General features: G+C 40.3%; 1 protein-coding gene and 1 long non-coding RNA gene across 2 annotated transcripts in view; one reads left to right on the forward strand and one right to left on the reverse strand.

The window, feature by feature from the left end:
- The window catches only part of LOC120567805 (myosin-7-like), a 14,366-nt gene continuing 588 nt past the window's right edge, over nt 1–13,778 (forward strand). Inside the window, exons 1-38 of the mRNA XM_039814847.1 lie at nt 1–63; nt 182–220; nt 398–610; nt 838–981; nt 1,103–1,259; nt 1,359–1,386; nt 2,026–2,131; nt 2,239–2,331; nt 2,407–2,470; nt 2,559–2,657; nt 2,757–2,860; nt 3,482–3,620; nt 3,709–3,827; nt 3,955–4,104; nt 4,221–4,391; nt 4,483–4,792; nt 4,911–4,990; nt 5,130–5,335; nt 5,661–5,784; nt 6,154–6,290; nt 6,404–6,659; nt 6,817–7,059; nt 7,167–7,343; nt 7,456–7,601; nt 8,046–8,136; nt 8,220–8,609; nt 8,713–8,839; nt 8,985–9,103; nt 9,199–9,395; nt 9,635–9,818; nt 10,469–10,634; nt 10,734–10,858; nt 10,938–11,246; nt 11,334–11,537; nt 11,653–11,949; nt 12,349–12,453; nt 12,702–12,797; nt 13,191–13,325. Of these exons, the coding sequence (XP_039670781.1) occupies nt 410–610; nt 838–981; nt 1,103–1,259; nt 1,359–1,386; nt 2,026–2,131; nt 2,239–2,331; nt 2,407–2,470; nt 2,559–2,657; nt 2,757–2,860; nt 3,482–3,620; nt 3,709–3,827; nt 3,955–4,104; nt 4,221–4,391; nt 4,483–4,792; nt 4,911–4,990; nt 5,130–5,335; nt 5,661–5,784; nt 6,154–6,290; nt 6,404–6,659; nt 6,817–7,059; nt 7,167–7,343; nt 7,456–7,601; nt 8,046–8,136; nt 8,220–8,609; nt 8,713–8,839; nt 8,985–9,103; nt 9,199–9,395; nt 9,635–9,818; nt 10,469–10,634; nt 10,734–10,858; nt 10,938–11,246; nt 11,334–11,537; nt 11,653–11,949; nt 12,349–12,453; nt 12,702–12,797; nt 13,191–13,325 (5,799 nt within the window). The 5' untranslated portion in view covers nt 1–63; nt 182–220; nt 398–409. The remainder of the gene's footprint in view (nt 64–181; nt 221–397; nt 611–837; nt 982–1,102; nt 1,260–1,358; nt 1,387–2,025; nt 2,132–2,238; nt 2,332–2,406; nt 2,471–2,558; nt 2,658–2,756; nt 2,861–3,481; nt 3,621–3,708; nt 3,828–3,954; nt 4,105–4,220; nt 4,392–4,482; nt 4,793–4,910; nt 4,991–5,129; nt 5,336–5,660; nt 5,785–6,153; nt 6,291–6,403; nt 6,660–6,816; nt 7,060–7,166; nt 7,344–7,455; nt 7,602–8,045; nt 8,137–8,219; nt 8,610–8,712; nt 8,840–8,984; nt 9,104–9,198; nt 9,396–9,634; nt 9,819–10,468; nt 10,635–10,733; nt 10,859–10,937; nt 11,247–11,333; nt 11,538–11,652; nt 11,950–12,348; nt 12,454–12,701; nt 12,798–13,190; nt 13,326–13,778) is intronic.
- Nucleotides 13,493–13,778, reverse strand: part of LOC120567814 — a 12,687-nt gene continuing 12,401 nt past the window's right edge. Inside the window, exon 3 of the long non-coding RNA XR_005640617.1 lies at nt 13,493–13,757. This is a non-coding gene — a long non-coding RNA (uncharacterized LOC120567814). The remainder of the gene's footprint in view (nt 13,758–13,778) is intronic.

Below are 13,778 nucleotides of genomic sequence, written 5' to 3' on the forward strand. Positions count from 1 at the left end.
GAGGATTTGTTTATAAAGAGAACTCATGGTGAAACCCCCAATAGGTCACCATTCTATCTCAAGGTAAGGTCCAGGAACAATGGCTTACACATCACACACTACACTTTTGCCTCTAAAGCATTACCTGTGTTGATGTGGACTGCAGACTAGTCTCATCAGCTTCCGTTATTTATTTCCTTAGGACCATCACACCCCAGTCTCCGCGGTAGGGATTGGTAAGGTAAGAGCATCTGAAAAATTAAAATGGGTTTGATTTAAAAACAGTGAATTTCATGACATAGTGATTAACAAATATAAAACATGACTCTATATTGGCATAGGCGTTCTTTTTATCCTGCAGTTGCCTTTAGATAAATGCATACCAGCTGAATTTATATTGAGATTCTTTCTTCTGTAGACAAGGTGAAAAATGGGTGACGCTGCCATGAAAGACTTTGGGGCAGCAGCTCCGTACCTGAGGAAGTCAGACAGGGAGCGTCTGGAGGCCCAGACCCGTGCCTTCGACATGAAGAAGGAGTGCTTCGTTCCTGATACTGACGAGGAGTACGTGAAGGCTTCCATCACCAGCCGTGAGGGGGACAAAGTCACTGCTCTGACTGCAAAAGGGAAGGTCAGTGATGGATGCAACTAGTTTCCTAACTAAGACACAGTGGTAATGCAAGTGATGATTCAAGTGGATTTGTCATTTAGTCATACATATCAAAGAAGCATTAGAAAGCAGACTCTTAGGCACAGAGGCATGATGCGCCCTCCTACACAAAATACATTTAGTAAACAGTAGTTCAAAGTCAACAGGATAAATAATAGTGTATTAATTCTCACTATCTCCATTTTCAGGTTGTCACAGTGAACGACTGTGACGTACACCCTCAGAACCCGCCAAAGTTTGATAAAATTGAAGACATGGCGATGTTGACCTTCCTCCATGAGCCCGCTGTGCTGTTTAACCTCAAAGAGCGTTATGCAGCATGGATGATCTATGTAAGTTAAAAGCTTAGATTGTATCCTTCATCTACATTACAACTACATATTACATTCATATATCAATGGCTAATGTGATTGTATCTTAAAAACGTTCACTTTCAAATTATCATTCTTACAGACCTACTCTGGGCTCTTCTGTGTGACTGTCAACCCCTACAAGTGGCTGCCAGTCTACAACCAAGAGGTGGTTGTTGCCTATAGAGGAAAGAAGAGGACTGAAGCTCCTCCCCATATCTTCTCCATCTCTGACAATGCATATCAGTACATGCTTACTGGTAATTCACTTTCAGTTATCATATGTTCACAGAAAGATGAAGTGTACAAATGCTAAGGAATCCTAGAATCCTTAAGTGACCCTTTCTTCTCTTTCCCAGATAGAGAAAATCAGTCAGTTCTCATCACGTAAGTTATGTTTTGATGACTATGTTATACTGCAATTGAGAATTATATAATGCTGTGAGAATTTTAGTAAGTGGCAATTCAGTAGCCAGCCATTGAATATAATTTGTTGGTTTTGTGAGTTTTTGCTGATATGCTCCGGTAAATCCCAGTAATATGTTCTTTGTTTAAGTGGTATGTTATCAGTGAACAGTTGTGCATGTTAACGCCCCAGTGGATGGGAATACCTGAATAAAAACATTTACATTAGATCATGGATTTGATGGCAAGAAACTAAATAACTAAACAACACTCAGCATGTATTCTTCAGGATAGTTTTTATGTTATATGGTTCAGCTACAAGCAAGCCATCAATACTGTCACTACTGTAATAATTTGCTACTGTTTTATAAGCTGCAATAGGCTACAAAACAATGAATTTAAAAAAAGATAATGATAGATTATATTAATATTTTAACAAGCGGCACATGTCGGCACGTGTCTAGACATGTGCCAAAGAAAATTCCATGTATTCCACTGAAAAGGTGTATCAGTATTTACAGATTGTAACTTTTATGCATTTTTGTTGATTAATCAAAGACCTGACTAGTTGTGTGTTGCCCATTTGTCTATTTATGAAAACAATCCAATTTGTGTCTTCAGTGGAGAATCTGGTGCTGGGAAAACTGTCAACACCAAGAGAGTCATCCAGTACTTTGCCAGCATCGCAGCTGCGGGCGGGAAGAAGGACGCAGGCTCCGAGAAAAAGGTTAAAATGCTGAAATGACATAAAATAGAGCCTTTATCGGCACAATGCATCATTTTTGTTAGTATTGACATATAGACAAATAGTGACCAATTTAACAAATCTTTTAGGGTACCCTGGAGGATCAAATCATTCAGGCTAACCCTGCTTTAGAGGCCTTTGGTAATGCCAAGACCATCAGGAACGACAACTCCTCCAGATTTGTAAGTTTCTGTCTGAAATGAATACACCTCTGTGCCTTTTCTATTTTTTTACTTTTCTTTTGTCATACATTTTAGGGCAAATTCATCCGAATTCACTTTGCAGCCAGTGGAAAGCTGGCCTCAGCTGATATTGAGACATGTAAGCAGTCTTTTCTCTAAACTTTCAATGTTTGTCCAATGTAAACAATGATCACCTTCATAGTTACTTAATGCAAATTCCTTTACAGATCTGCTGGAAAAGTCCCGTGTCACTTTTCAGCTTAAAGCTGAGAGAGATTACCACATCTTCTATCAGATCCTGTCTCAGAGGAAACCTGAGCTGCTTGGTAAATGAAAACAACTATACTTTGGACCAGTAACTACTAGTAGTTGTAATGTTGCTATATCCAGTATACAAAATGTAACATTTCTGATTTACTTTTCAGAAATGTTGCTTATCACCAACAACCCCTATGACTACGCCTTCATCTCCCAAGGAGAGACAACAGTAGCCTCCATCAATGATTCTGAAGAGCTAATAGCCACAGATGTGAGTAGGGATGTACCATAATGTAGTGATGGCTAAATGAAGCCTTGTGAAGCTTTGTGAACCATTTTCTTAGCCAACTAGATGGCATTCTTGGTTTAAAGAAAAAGGCTCAAGGAATGGCATTTCAGTGTGCTTTCAACCCTTTGTTGAACAGAGAGTGCCATCTAGTGGGCTCAGAAAAAGGAAAAAATGGTTTGCAGGTTCATGAGGCTTCATTTGGCCATCACTAGCATACTGTCTGTGAAGTCATCCAGGGTCAAAGTCATCCAGGGGAGGGTTAAAATCAAGGGTAAATGTAATTGGTAAAAGGTGCTCTGAAGACGTTTCGTTTCTCATCTGAGGAACTTCCATCAGTTCTGACTGAATGTTATGGAAACCCAGCTACTTAACCTCTGTGGGGTTGTCAAGATGATCAATACCGCTTTGTTCGCCAACAATGGTCATTCAGATTTGGCCTTGGGTGTCTCCAACAAACATAACGACTGTTGTTACAACAGCCAGGAGCAGTTGCTCTGGTTTCCCATGTGTTACTCCCACGTTTAAAATATTACTCTTAAAAGCACTGCTTTATCGCCCGGATCTCTCCTGTCACTCTACTCTAATACCCCTCTTCCCATTCAGGAAGCCTTTGATGTGCTGGGCTTCACTCAAGAAGAGAAGAATGGCATTTACAAGATGACTGGAGCCATCATGCATCATGGAAATATGAAATTCAAGAACAAGCAGCGTGAAGAACAGGCAGAGGCTGATGGCACTGAAGGTGAGAGAAGGAATCAAAATAAAAGAATCCTAAAGACCTTGAAAAACAGCAAAAACCTTGATGAATCAATACCGCAATTTCTCAACAGTTGCTGACAAAATTGCATATCTGATGGGCCTGAACTCTGCTGACCTCATCAAAGGTCTCTGTCACCCAAGAGTCAAAGTAGGAAATGAGTGGGTCACCAAGGGACAAAATGTCCAGCAGGTAAGAATGAAACTTAAGAGTTGAATTTATTGGAACGTGTCCCCTAAAGTACAATAGATGAAGGAAGCAAAACTGAGTGCACAATAAGGGTTATTTAATGTAACTTTAAACGTTGGATTTTCTTTAGGTGTACTATGCTGTTGGTGCGCTGGCTAAATCAGTGTATGAGAAGATGTTTCTATGGATGGTGGTGAGGATCAACCAATCCCTTGACACCAGGCAGCCTCGCCAGTATTTCATTGGTGTACTGGACATTGCTGGATTTGAGATCTTTGATGTGAGCTTCATCTATTTATGTTTATCTAATCTATATTATACAGGCAAATTAATTTTTTCAACTTAATGCAGGTAAGAGTATGGAAATGACTATAGTTTTGTCACTTTACATTTCAGTACAACACCTTTGAGCAGCTGTGCATCAACTTCACCAATGAAAAACTGCAACAGTTTTTCAACCACCACATGTTTGTGCTGGAGCAGGAAGAGTACAAGAAAGAGGGCATTGAATGGACATTCATAGATTTTGGTATGGACTTGCAGGCCTGCATTGACCTGATTGAAAAGGTGAGCGACTGGACTATGTTTAGCCGTACGTACCGATTTGTTGAAAATATTATGATTAATTTTTAAACGACTCATATTTTTGTCCCTTCAGCCCATGGGTATCATGTCCATCCTTGAAGAGGAGTGCATGTTCCCCAAAGCTTCTGATACCACCTTTAAAACTAAGCTCTATGACAACCATCTGGGGAAATCTGCCAACTTCCAGAAGCCCAGAATTATCAAAGGAAGACCAGAGGCCCATTTCTCCCTGGTTCACTATGCTGGAACTGTTGATTATAATATCAACAACTGGCTGGTGAAGAACAAGGATCCTCTGAATGAGACCGTTGTAGGCCTCTACCAGAAGTCTAATCTCAAACTGTTATCTGTCCTCTTTGCAAATTATGCTGGATCAGAAGCAGGTAGGAATGAACTGAATGTACTGCATTAACCTCCACTGGGAATGTCAGTATTATTTTGGAATAGTTTATGCCTGTGTCTGTTAAGGCAATCTAACTGAGTTGTACACCGGTTTATTAGCTGAAGGTGGAAAGGGCGGCAAAGGAGGAGGAAGCAAAAAGAAAGGTTCATCCTTCCAAACGGTGTCTGCCTTGCACAGGGTTAGTACAGATAAATATGTTTGAATGGCTACTCCTTATGCAAAACAATGACTGATTCGTTTCACATTGGTAATAGAGATATGCATCACAATAATCAACTAAAGTGAGAGTTAAACACAGTTTTTAATTACCTCCTCAGGAGAACCTGCACAAGCTGATGACCAACTTGAGGTCTACTCACCCTCACTTTGTACGCTGCATCATCCCCAATGAGACCAAGACTCCTGGGGCCATGGAGAACCCTCTGGTGATGCACCAGCTGCGCTGTAATGGTGTGCTGGAAGGCATCAGAATCTGCAGAAAGGGCTTCCCCAACAGGATCCTCTACGGAGATTTCAAACAGAGGTATTATCTCATATGTCAAATGTTTAGTCACATACTTTACAATTCCCAAAGAAAATGAAAATATTAGTGATGGCCAAATGAAGCCTCATTTTGGCCGTTTGAAATATTTTATTTTGCTTTCTGAGCCCACTAGATGGCACTCTTGGTTTAGAGAAAAAGGCTAAAGAAATGGCAATTCAGTGTGCTTTCAACCCTTTGTTGAACAAAGAGCACCATGTACTGGGCTCAGAAAATAAAGTAAAAATGGTTCACAAAGCTTCATGAGGTTTTATTTGGCCAACAATAAGTAAATATTATTATCCAAACTATTTATTTTTTCTTCTAGATATCGCATCCTGAATCCTGCTGCCATCCCTGATGGTCAGTTTATTGACAGTAGAAAGGGAGCTGAGAAACTTCTTGGGTCTCTGGATATTGATCACATCCAATACAAGTTTGGACACACTAAGGTAATTCATTAAAGAGAAAAGTCCAAAGCACTTCTGTTACAAATGTTTAGTCTATAATCAATGACGGAATGCAAAATGTAGCAGAACAGTAGTACAAGTAGAAGAAGAATAGTCTAGAAGAGTCATTAAATCGGTAAACAATCTGAATAATGCTAGTTCAACAGCAATCCTATCTTAACTTATATTTGCCACCATAGGCTACTGACCAAATAGTGCTGTATCAGCCAAATCCATGAGTGCGTTGCATTGAGCAAGAGTTCACTTAAGTTCAATGTTTAATTTCTAAGAGGAACAATGTATTATGTATTATTTCAAAAGGGTGCAAGCACTTAGGTGTAACACCTAGCGGATATTTACATGCTCCTTAAGGTGTTCTTCAAGGCTGGTCTTCTTGGGCTACTGGAGGAGATGAGAGATGAACGTTTGTCACTGATCATAACTGGAATCCAGGCAAGAGCAAGAGGTCTGCTGGCAAGAGTGGAATTCCAGAAGATTTATGAAAGGAGGTAAGAGGAATCAAGAATTTTAAATGAACTAAAACAAAGTAAATGATAATGATTATAAGTAATGATTTTGTTTTGTGTAAGTGGTAGTGATAACCTTGGTTGATCTTTGACAGAGATGCACTATTGGTGATCCAGTGGAACATCCGTGCCTTCATGGGGGTGAAGAATTGGCCCTGGATGAAGCTGTTTTTCAAGATCAAACCTCTGTTGAGATCTGCTGAAGCAGAAAAGGAGATGGCCAGCATGAAGGAAGAATTCCTGAAGCTGAAGGAGGCTTACGCAAAATCTGAAGCTCGTAGAAAGGAACTAGAGGAGAAAATGGTTTCTCTTCTTCAAGAGAAGAATGACCTGCAGCTCCATGTCCAGGCTGTAAGTCTAATGACAGCATTCTTAATATTTTAATGTCAAAATGGTAATATAACAATACAGTGTATATATATATATATATATATATTAAATATTAATCATATATAGCAAATTATCCTACGTTAACAAAGTTATCAAATTAATGACCATTTCAATATAGGAGCAAGATAATCTTGCAGATGCTGAGGAAAGATGCGAGGGGCTGATCAAAAACAAAATCCAGCTGGAGGCAAAAGCCAAAGAGCTGACAGAAAGACTGGAGGATGAGGAGGAGATGAATGCTGAACTGACTGCTAAGAAGAGGAAGCTGGAGGATGAGTGCTCTGAGCTGAAGAAAGACATTGATGACTTAGAGTTAACTCTGGCTAAAGTGGAGAAAGAGAAGCATGCCACAGAAAACAAGGTATGACAATGACTCAGCTATTTATATTTCTCTAAATATTAAGTACATGAACAAGTAGCACATTTCTAACCAGTACACTTTTTCAATACTTATCTCTAATTTCCCAGGTGAAGAACCTGGTCGAAGAGATGGCTGCTCTGGATGAAATCATAGCTAAGTTGACCAAAGAAAAGAAAGCCTTACAGGAAGCTCATCAGCAAACGCTGGATGATCTGCAGAGTGAAGAAGACAAAGTCAACTCTCTGACCAAGGCCAAGGCTAAGCTGGAGCAGCAAGTGGATGATGTGAGAATTCTACAACGTATTGTCGCAACCTTAATTTAAAGCTGTTAATAAGATCATATGCTCCTTGCATAATGAGGACAATAGTTTGACTTTCTGTAATGATATTGTCCAGCTTGAAGGTTCACTGGAACAAGAGAAGAAGATTCGGATGGACCTTGAGAGAGCGAAGAGGAAACTAGAGGGAGACTTAAAATTAACCCAGGAGAGTCTAATGGACCTGGAGAATGACAAGCAGCAACTTGAAGAGCATCTGAAAAAGTAATCACATTATTCTTATTTATGCAGAGGTTCTTAATCTTTTTTCAGCCAAGGACCCATTACAAGAAAGAGAATATACTGGGAACCTTGGAATAATTTGACATAGCATATTTCTTAGTCTTAGTTATGTGAAAGAACAACACAAGGGAAAATTATTTGAAATATATTAGACATGTATTATGATATTTGCAGATTAAGGAGTTGGATTTGTTAGATTAGAACGTTTTCTATGAACTATTATAAATTAAAAATTCTAAATATTCTTTAATTTATGAAGCCTTTTGTAAAAGCCCCAGGCAGAGTGCCATGGACCCCACTTTGAGAATCATTGTTCTACTGTATGTACGGCATGTCTGTATCTCATACAGTACACAAACGCTGTATAGAATACAGGCAAAACAGATGACCAGTTATTCTAACTCTAACAACTTTATTTCACCACAGGAAAGATTTTGAAGTCAGTCAGCTCAACAATAGAATAGAAGATGAGCAGGCGGTAACAATTCAGCTTCAAAAGAAATTGAAGGAGTTCCAGGTAATGGACGATTCATGTGTAATGATTCAAAATTGGTGAAACACTCAATAGTAAGTAGCGACTAAACATCCCTGCGTTTCCAGGCCCGCATTGAGGAGCTGGAAGAAGAGCTTGAGGCAGAGCGAGCTGCCCGAGCCAAAGTGGAGAAGCAAAGAGCAGACTTGGCCAGAGAGCTGGAGGAGATCAGTGAGAGGCTGGAGGAGGCTGGTGGAGCAACATCTGCCCAGATTGAGATGAACAAGAAGAGAGAGGCTGAGTTCCTGAAACTCCGCAGAGACCTTGAAGAGGCCACTCTGCAGCATGAAGCCACTGCTGCCACACTCAGGAAGAAACAAGCTGACAGTGTGGCTGACCTGGGAGAGCAGATTGACAACCTGCAGAGAGTCAAGCAGAAACTGGAGAAGGAGAAGAGCGAGCTCAGACTGGAGCTGGATGATGTGGTCTCCAATATGGAACATATTGTGAAGACAAAGGTTGGCTAAACTGACAAACAATTTCTTGCTATTGTTGACTTTGCACAGATATGTGGGTATTTCGGGTTAAATGGGAATATTTAAATGTTTATTTTAAATCTAGACAAATCTAGAGAAGACATGCAGGACTGTGGAAGATCAGATGAATGAATACAAGACCAAATTTGAAGAGGCTCAACGCTGCATCAATGACTTCAATATGCAAAAAGCAAAACTTCAAACGGAAAATGGTATATTTTTGCTATATACTTGATGTATTTGATAGCTGACAATTTTCATGTATACATTTTTCAAATGAATACTGAGAAAACCAGACAAATTTCTTTAAAAAGTTAACTTTCTGGTGATACAAATATCTGCATTTGCCAATACAAGGTGAGCTCACAAGGCAGCTGGAAGAGAAGGATTCCCTGGTGTCTCAACTGACGAGGGGAAAAATGTCCTACACTCAACAGATTGACGACCTAAAGCGACAACTGGAAGAGGAGACCAAGGTAAAATAAAGTTTCAGTGCCCAATTACACTGGACAGTCGTTTCTAATTAAAGTGTATTACAGCGTTACTCATTCATTTAATTTTGTTTCGATAGGCAAAGAGTGCCCTGGCCCATGCAGTGCAGTCTGCTCGTCATGACTGTGACCTGCTCAGGGAGCAGTATGAGGAGGAGCAGGAGGCCAAGGCTGAATTGCAGCGAGGCATGTCCAAGGCCAACTCTGAGGTGGCTCAGTGGAGAACCAAGTATGAAACTGATGCCATCCAGAGAACCGAGGAACTGGAGGAGGCAAAGTAAGACAGTTTGAGATCCAAATTCATAATATTCATGATATGTAATTTCTAAATAGACCTTACTTTGTCTAGCAGATCAGCTTTTTGTTTGTGTTATGTTCCTACTAAAATGTAAGACGAACAAAAAGTTTGTCTGTTAGATGACCAAGCAGCCAGTCACGTTAATTGCATTTATTAGAATTTATCCAACAAGCACAATTGCAGGAACATTAAATGGTTTGAATGATCGATTTCCAAAGGAAAAAGCTGGCTCAGCGTCTGCAGGATGCTGAGGAGGCTGTGGAAGCAGTGAATGCTAAATGTTCGTCTCTGGAAAAGACCAAACACAGGCTGCAGAATGAGATTGAAGATCTCATGGTGGATGTGGAGAGGTCTAATGCTGCTGCTGCTGCTCTGGACAAGAAGCAAAGAAACTTTGACAAGGTAAAATACTACTTAGAATTTTTGAGCACCTAAAGTATCAATTTGCAGTGTAGCCTCTGAGCCTTTGTACCAGCAAAACACTGAACCTGCTATTGCCAGTAGTGCGGCTTCCTGTGGGAACACATTTACAGCTTAGAGGTGCCAAGTACAACTACAGGATACTTAAGGGCAACTTCTCTGAAGGAGCTAGGGGTCATGTCCACAGCTCAAAGAAAGTCTAACAGGGGTGGTTTAACCCAGTTTGAAAATTAGTTGAAGTCTGACTTTGGCGTCCCTCAGTGGTAGTATCAAAAAGACACTGTTGGGATACATTGAGATGAATGGGCTAAAACATTGGACAAATGTTAACCAGTATTTGAATTATTCCAAAAACATAAACGTATGCCATCTGTAAAAGATGCACAAGCTGTAGAGAATGATTCTCCATCAGTCCAAATATTTTCAAATTATATATTTAGTCTATTTAACACCTATACCTGACACTAAATTAGTTTAGAGTTGGTGTGAACTTTATATGTTTTCCACCTTGGAGTGCTGTTGTTAGTAATGGGAGAAATTGTTTAATTCGAGGCAAATTCCCCAAGCCTGTAATCCTTTCTCCATTCATCTGGCACATATACACTTACCGCTGGCCTTTCTTTCCACCGTAGGTCCTCTCTGAGTGGAAGCAGAAATACGAAGAGTCTCAGTGTGAACTGGAGAGTTCCCAGAAGGAGGCCAGGGCTCTGAGCACTGACCTCTTTAAACTGAAGAACTCTTATGAGGAGTCTCTGGATCATCTGGAGACCATGAAGAGAGAGAACAAGAACTTACAGGGTAAGATCTACTGCCAGGGTTTGTGTCCAAGTTTCTGCAGACATATTTTATAGATGAAATTGTAAACCCATCTAAATCATACTGTTTGGTATTCCACAGAGGAGATTTCTGACCTCACTGAGCAACTTGGTGAGAGTGGAAAGAACATCCATGAACTAGAGAAACTACGGAAACAACTGGAACAGGAGAAAAGTGAGATCCAGTCTGCTCTTGAGGAAGCTGAGGTACAGGCCTTCGGAATTAAACATTTTATAGTAAAACTGTCAGCTGTTATGTATAACTCTGTACCCTCCTGTCCACCAGGCCTCCCTGGAGCATGAAGAGGGTAAGATTCTAAGAGCCCAGCTAGAGTTCAACCAAATTAAAGCTGAGATTGAACGCAAACTAGCTGAGAAAGATGAGGAGATGGAGCAGTGCAAGAGGAACCTGCAGAGGACAATTGACACACTGCAGAGCTCTCTTGAGGCTGAGTGTCGCAGCAGGAATGAGGCTCTCCGTTTGAAGAAGAAGATGGAGGGAGACCTCAATGAGATGGAGATCCAGCTAAGCCAGGCCAACAGGCAGGCAGCTGAGGCCCAGAAACAACTTAAATCTGTTCATGCACATCTCAAGGTAAACTGAAAAAGAAAGGCTCACTTCCTTAAGATGTTTCAAATTCCAACTTGTTCTAAACAATGTGTTTGATATCATACCATGAAGGATTGCCAAATTCAGCTGGATGAGGCTGTTCGGGCGAATGATGATCTTAAAGAGAACATGGCCATTGTTGAGAGGCGCAACAACCTGCTTCAGGCTGAACTGGAGGAGCTCAGGTCTGCTCTGGAGCAAACTGAGAGAGGTCGCAAACTTGCTGAGCAAGAGCTGCTGGACGTTAGCGAAAGGGTGCAGCTACTGCACTCGCAGGTGAGACCTCATAATTTATTGCAACAACCATGGATGACTGACTGAGAAATCAAAAGCATTGCTATTTCTAAGTGCAGTAATATTTTCTCAAATCTCAAATCTCGAAAATATGTAGAACACCAGCCTGATAAACCAGAAGAAGAAACTTGAGGTCGATGCTTCCCAGCTTCAAACTGAAGTGGAGGAAGCAGTGCAGGAGTGCAGAAACGCTGAGGAGAAGGCCAAAAAGGCCATTACTGATGCTGCCATGATGGCAGAGGAGCTGAAGAAAGAGCAGGACACCAGTGCTCACCTGGAGCGTATGAAGAAGAACATGGAGCAAACCATCAAAGACCTGCAGCACCGTCTGGATGAAGCTGAACAGATCGCCATGAAGGGAGGCAAGAAGCAGGTGCAGAAGCTCGAGGCCAGGGTAAGAGAAGTTTACCAATATACAAATCACACATTTCTGCAAGTACAATTGTGGGACCAACATTAATTTTATATTCATAAAGATGTAGTATCATATTTTGAACTCCAAAACAGTCAATCAAATCCTAAGATAAATGTGTGTCTTTAGTTTGTTATATAATTCAATTCCTTCACCAGGCAGTCACTTACTTTGTCTTTCTGCTGTTTGATTATGGGCCGGTGGGTTTGTCAGAGCTTTGAGACTGTAACATGTACCTGAAATTGGCTACAAAGCTCTGTAGAGCCGCATAGTTGGCTGTGAATTCTCTTGGAGTGAAATGTTAAAATATATTGATTAATGTTTGAGCTTAGCTCCTTGTGGACCAGTGAATTTCCATTAATCATTTTCTGATGTTTTTAGGTGAGGGAACTGGAGAATGAGGTGGAGTCTGAGCAGAAGAAGAGCAGCGAAGCAGTGAAGGGAATCCGCAAATATGAGAGACGCATCAAAGAGCTCACTTACCAGGTGATTTTTTTTGCCTATTTCCATAACCTATACAAATAGCAACAAGTGTATTATCATCCATACAATATATACTATTAAAAGGTGTCTTCTTACCCTGGTCACAAATATGCCTTTATGCATGGGTCCACAAAATATTGTTCCACTATACCACACCTACTTTTCCAAATTTTGTCAAAATTAAGATGCTATATGAAGAGAATACTCCTTATCAAACTTGTGAGTCTCTCCTATTCCCTTGATTTACACAGACTGAGGAAGACCGCAAGAATATGGTGCGTCTGCAGGACCTGGTTGACAAACTGCAGCTGAAAGTCAAAGCCTATAAGAGAGCTGCTGAGGAGGCTGTAAGTGTGGACTGGAAAAGCTGTATTTCATTTGTGCGGTGTGCTCAAGATGTATACACTTTTCTTTATTGTTTTAAATTCATAAATTTAAATAGAAAATAAATACTTTTTCATTCATAGTTAATGTAGTTTATAGCATGCTTATATTATACATGTTATTACATTTTATAGATGCTAAAATACTACTAAAAAACCAGCTGTTTTGAATTCAAGCCAGGAAACATCTCAGCCTCCACTGTGACTTCTTTTAGACCTAGTTGGTAAACTACAAACCAGTGTTTAAGCTGTGTTTACCCTTTCATCAGATCATGTGGCCTTAAGTCAATTCCCCCAGGTTCATTGCCTATTGTAGTAATGGAATATTGTGGCCTGTGTTTTTGTTGAATCCTGTAGGAAGAGCAGGCCAATACTCATCTGGGCAAGTTCCGCAAACTGCAGCACGAGTTGGATGAGGCTGAAGAGCGAGCCGATATCGCTGAGTCACAGGTCAACAAGATGCGTGCCAAGAGCCGTGATGTGGGCTCAAAGGTAAGAAGCTACACTTCATACTGTATGCTGTCCGACTGCCTTCACAATATTGCACACTATCTTTCAATCATCCTCATTGTAACTGTAATTATAGAAATGATCATTTGTAATGGGAGTAAAAAAAAACAGACCAGACTTTGTATAGATCAATTTTATTTTAAATTTTTTATTGATTTGGTCAATTGGATTAGTGCAATTTAGTAGGTTAGTGGTATGCATATTTTGTCACACAGAAAGCATTACATATTGTTTTCTAAAATAATTACATTTCTGGGCATGTTGTGCCTTTGTTAATGAGTTGACAATACATATATGAGATTTTTTTTTTCTTAACTGTATGAACGTCTAATGTATTTTATTTTCTAGCCCTTCTTCCCTTCCCCTAAGTTGGTTTGTCACTTGTCAGGCCGCCATTGTAAATAAGAACCTTGCCTGTAAAAATGAAGGTAGAGA

The sequence above is a fragment of the Perca fluviatilis genome, chromosome 11 (assembly GCF_010015445.1).
Source record: "Perca fluviatilis chromosome 11, GENO_Pfluv_1.0, whole genome shotgun sequence".
Classification (NCBI taxonomy): domain Eukaryota; kingdom Metazoa; phylum Chordata; class Actinopteri; order Perciformes; family Percidae; genus Perca; species Perca fluviatilis.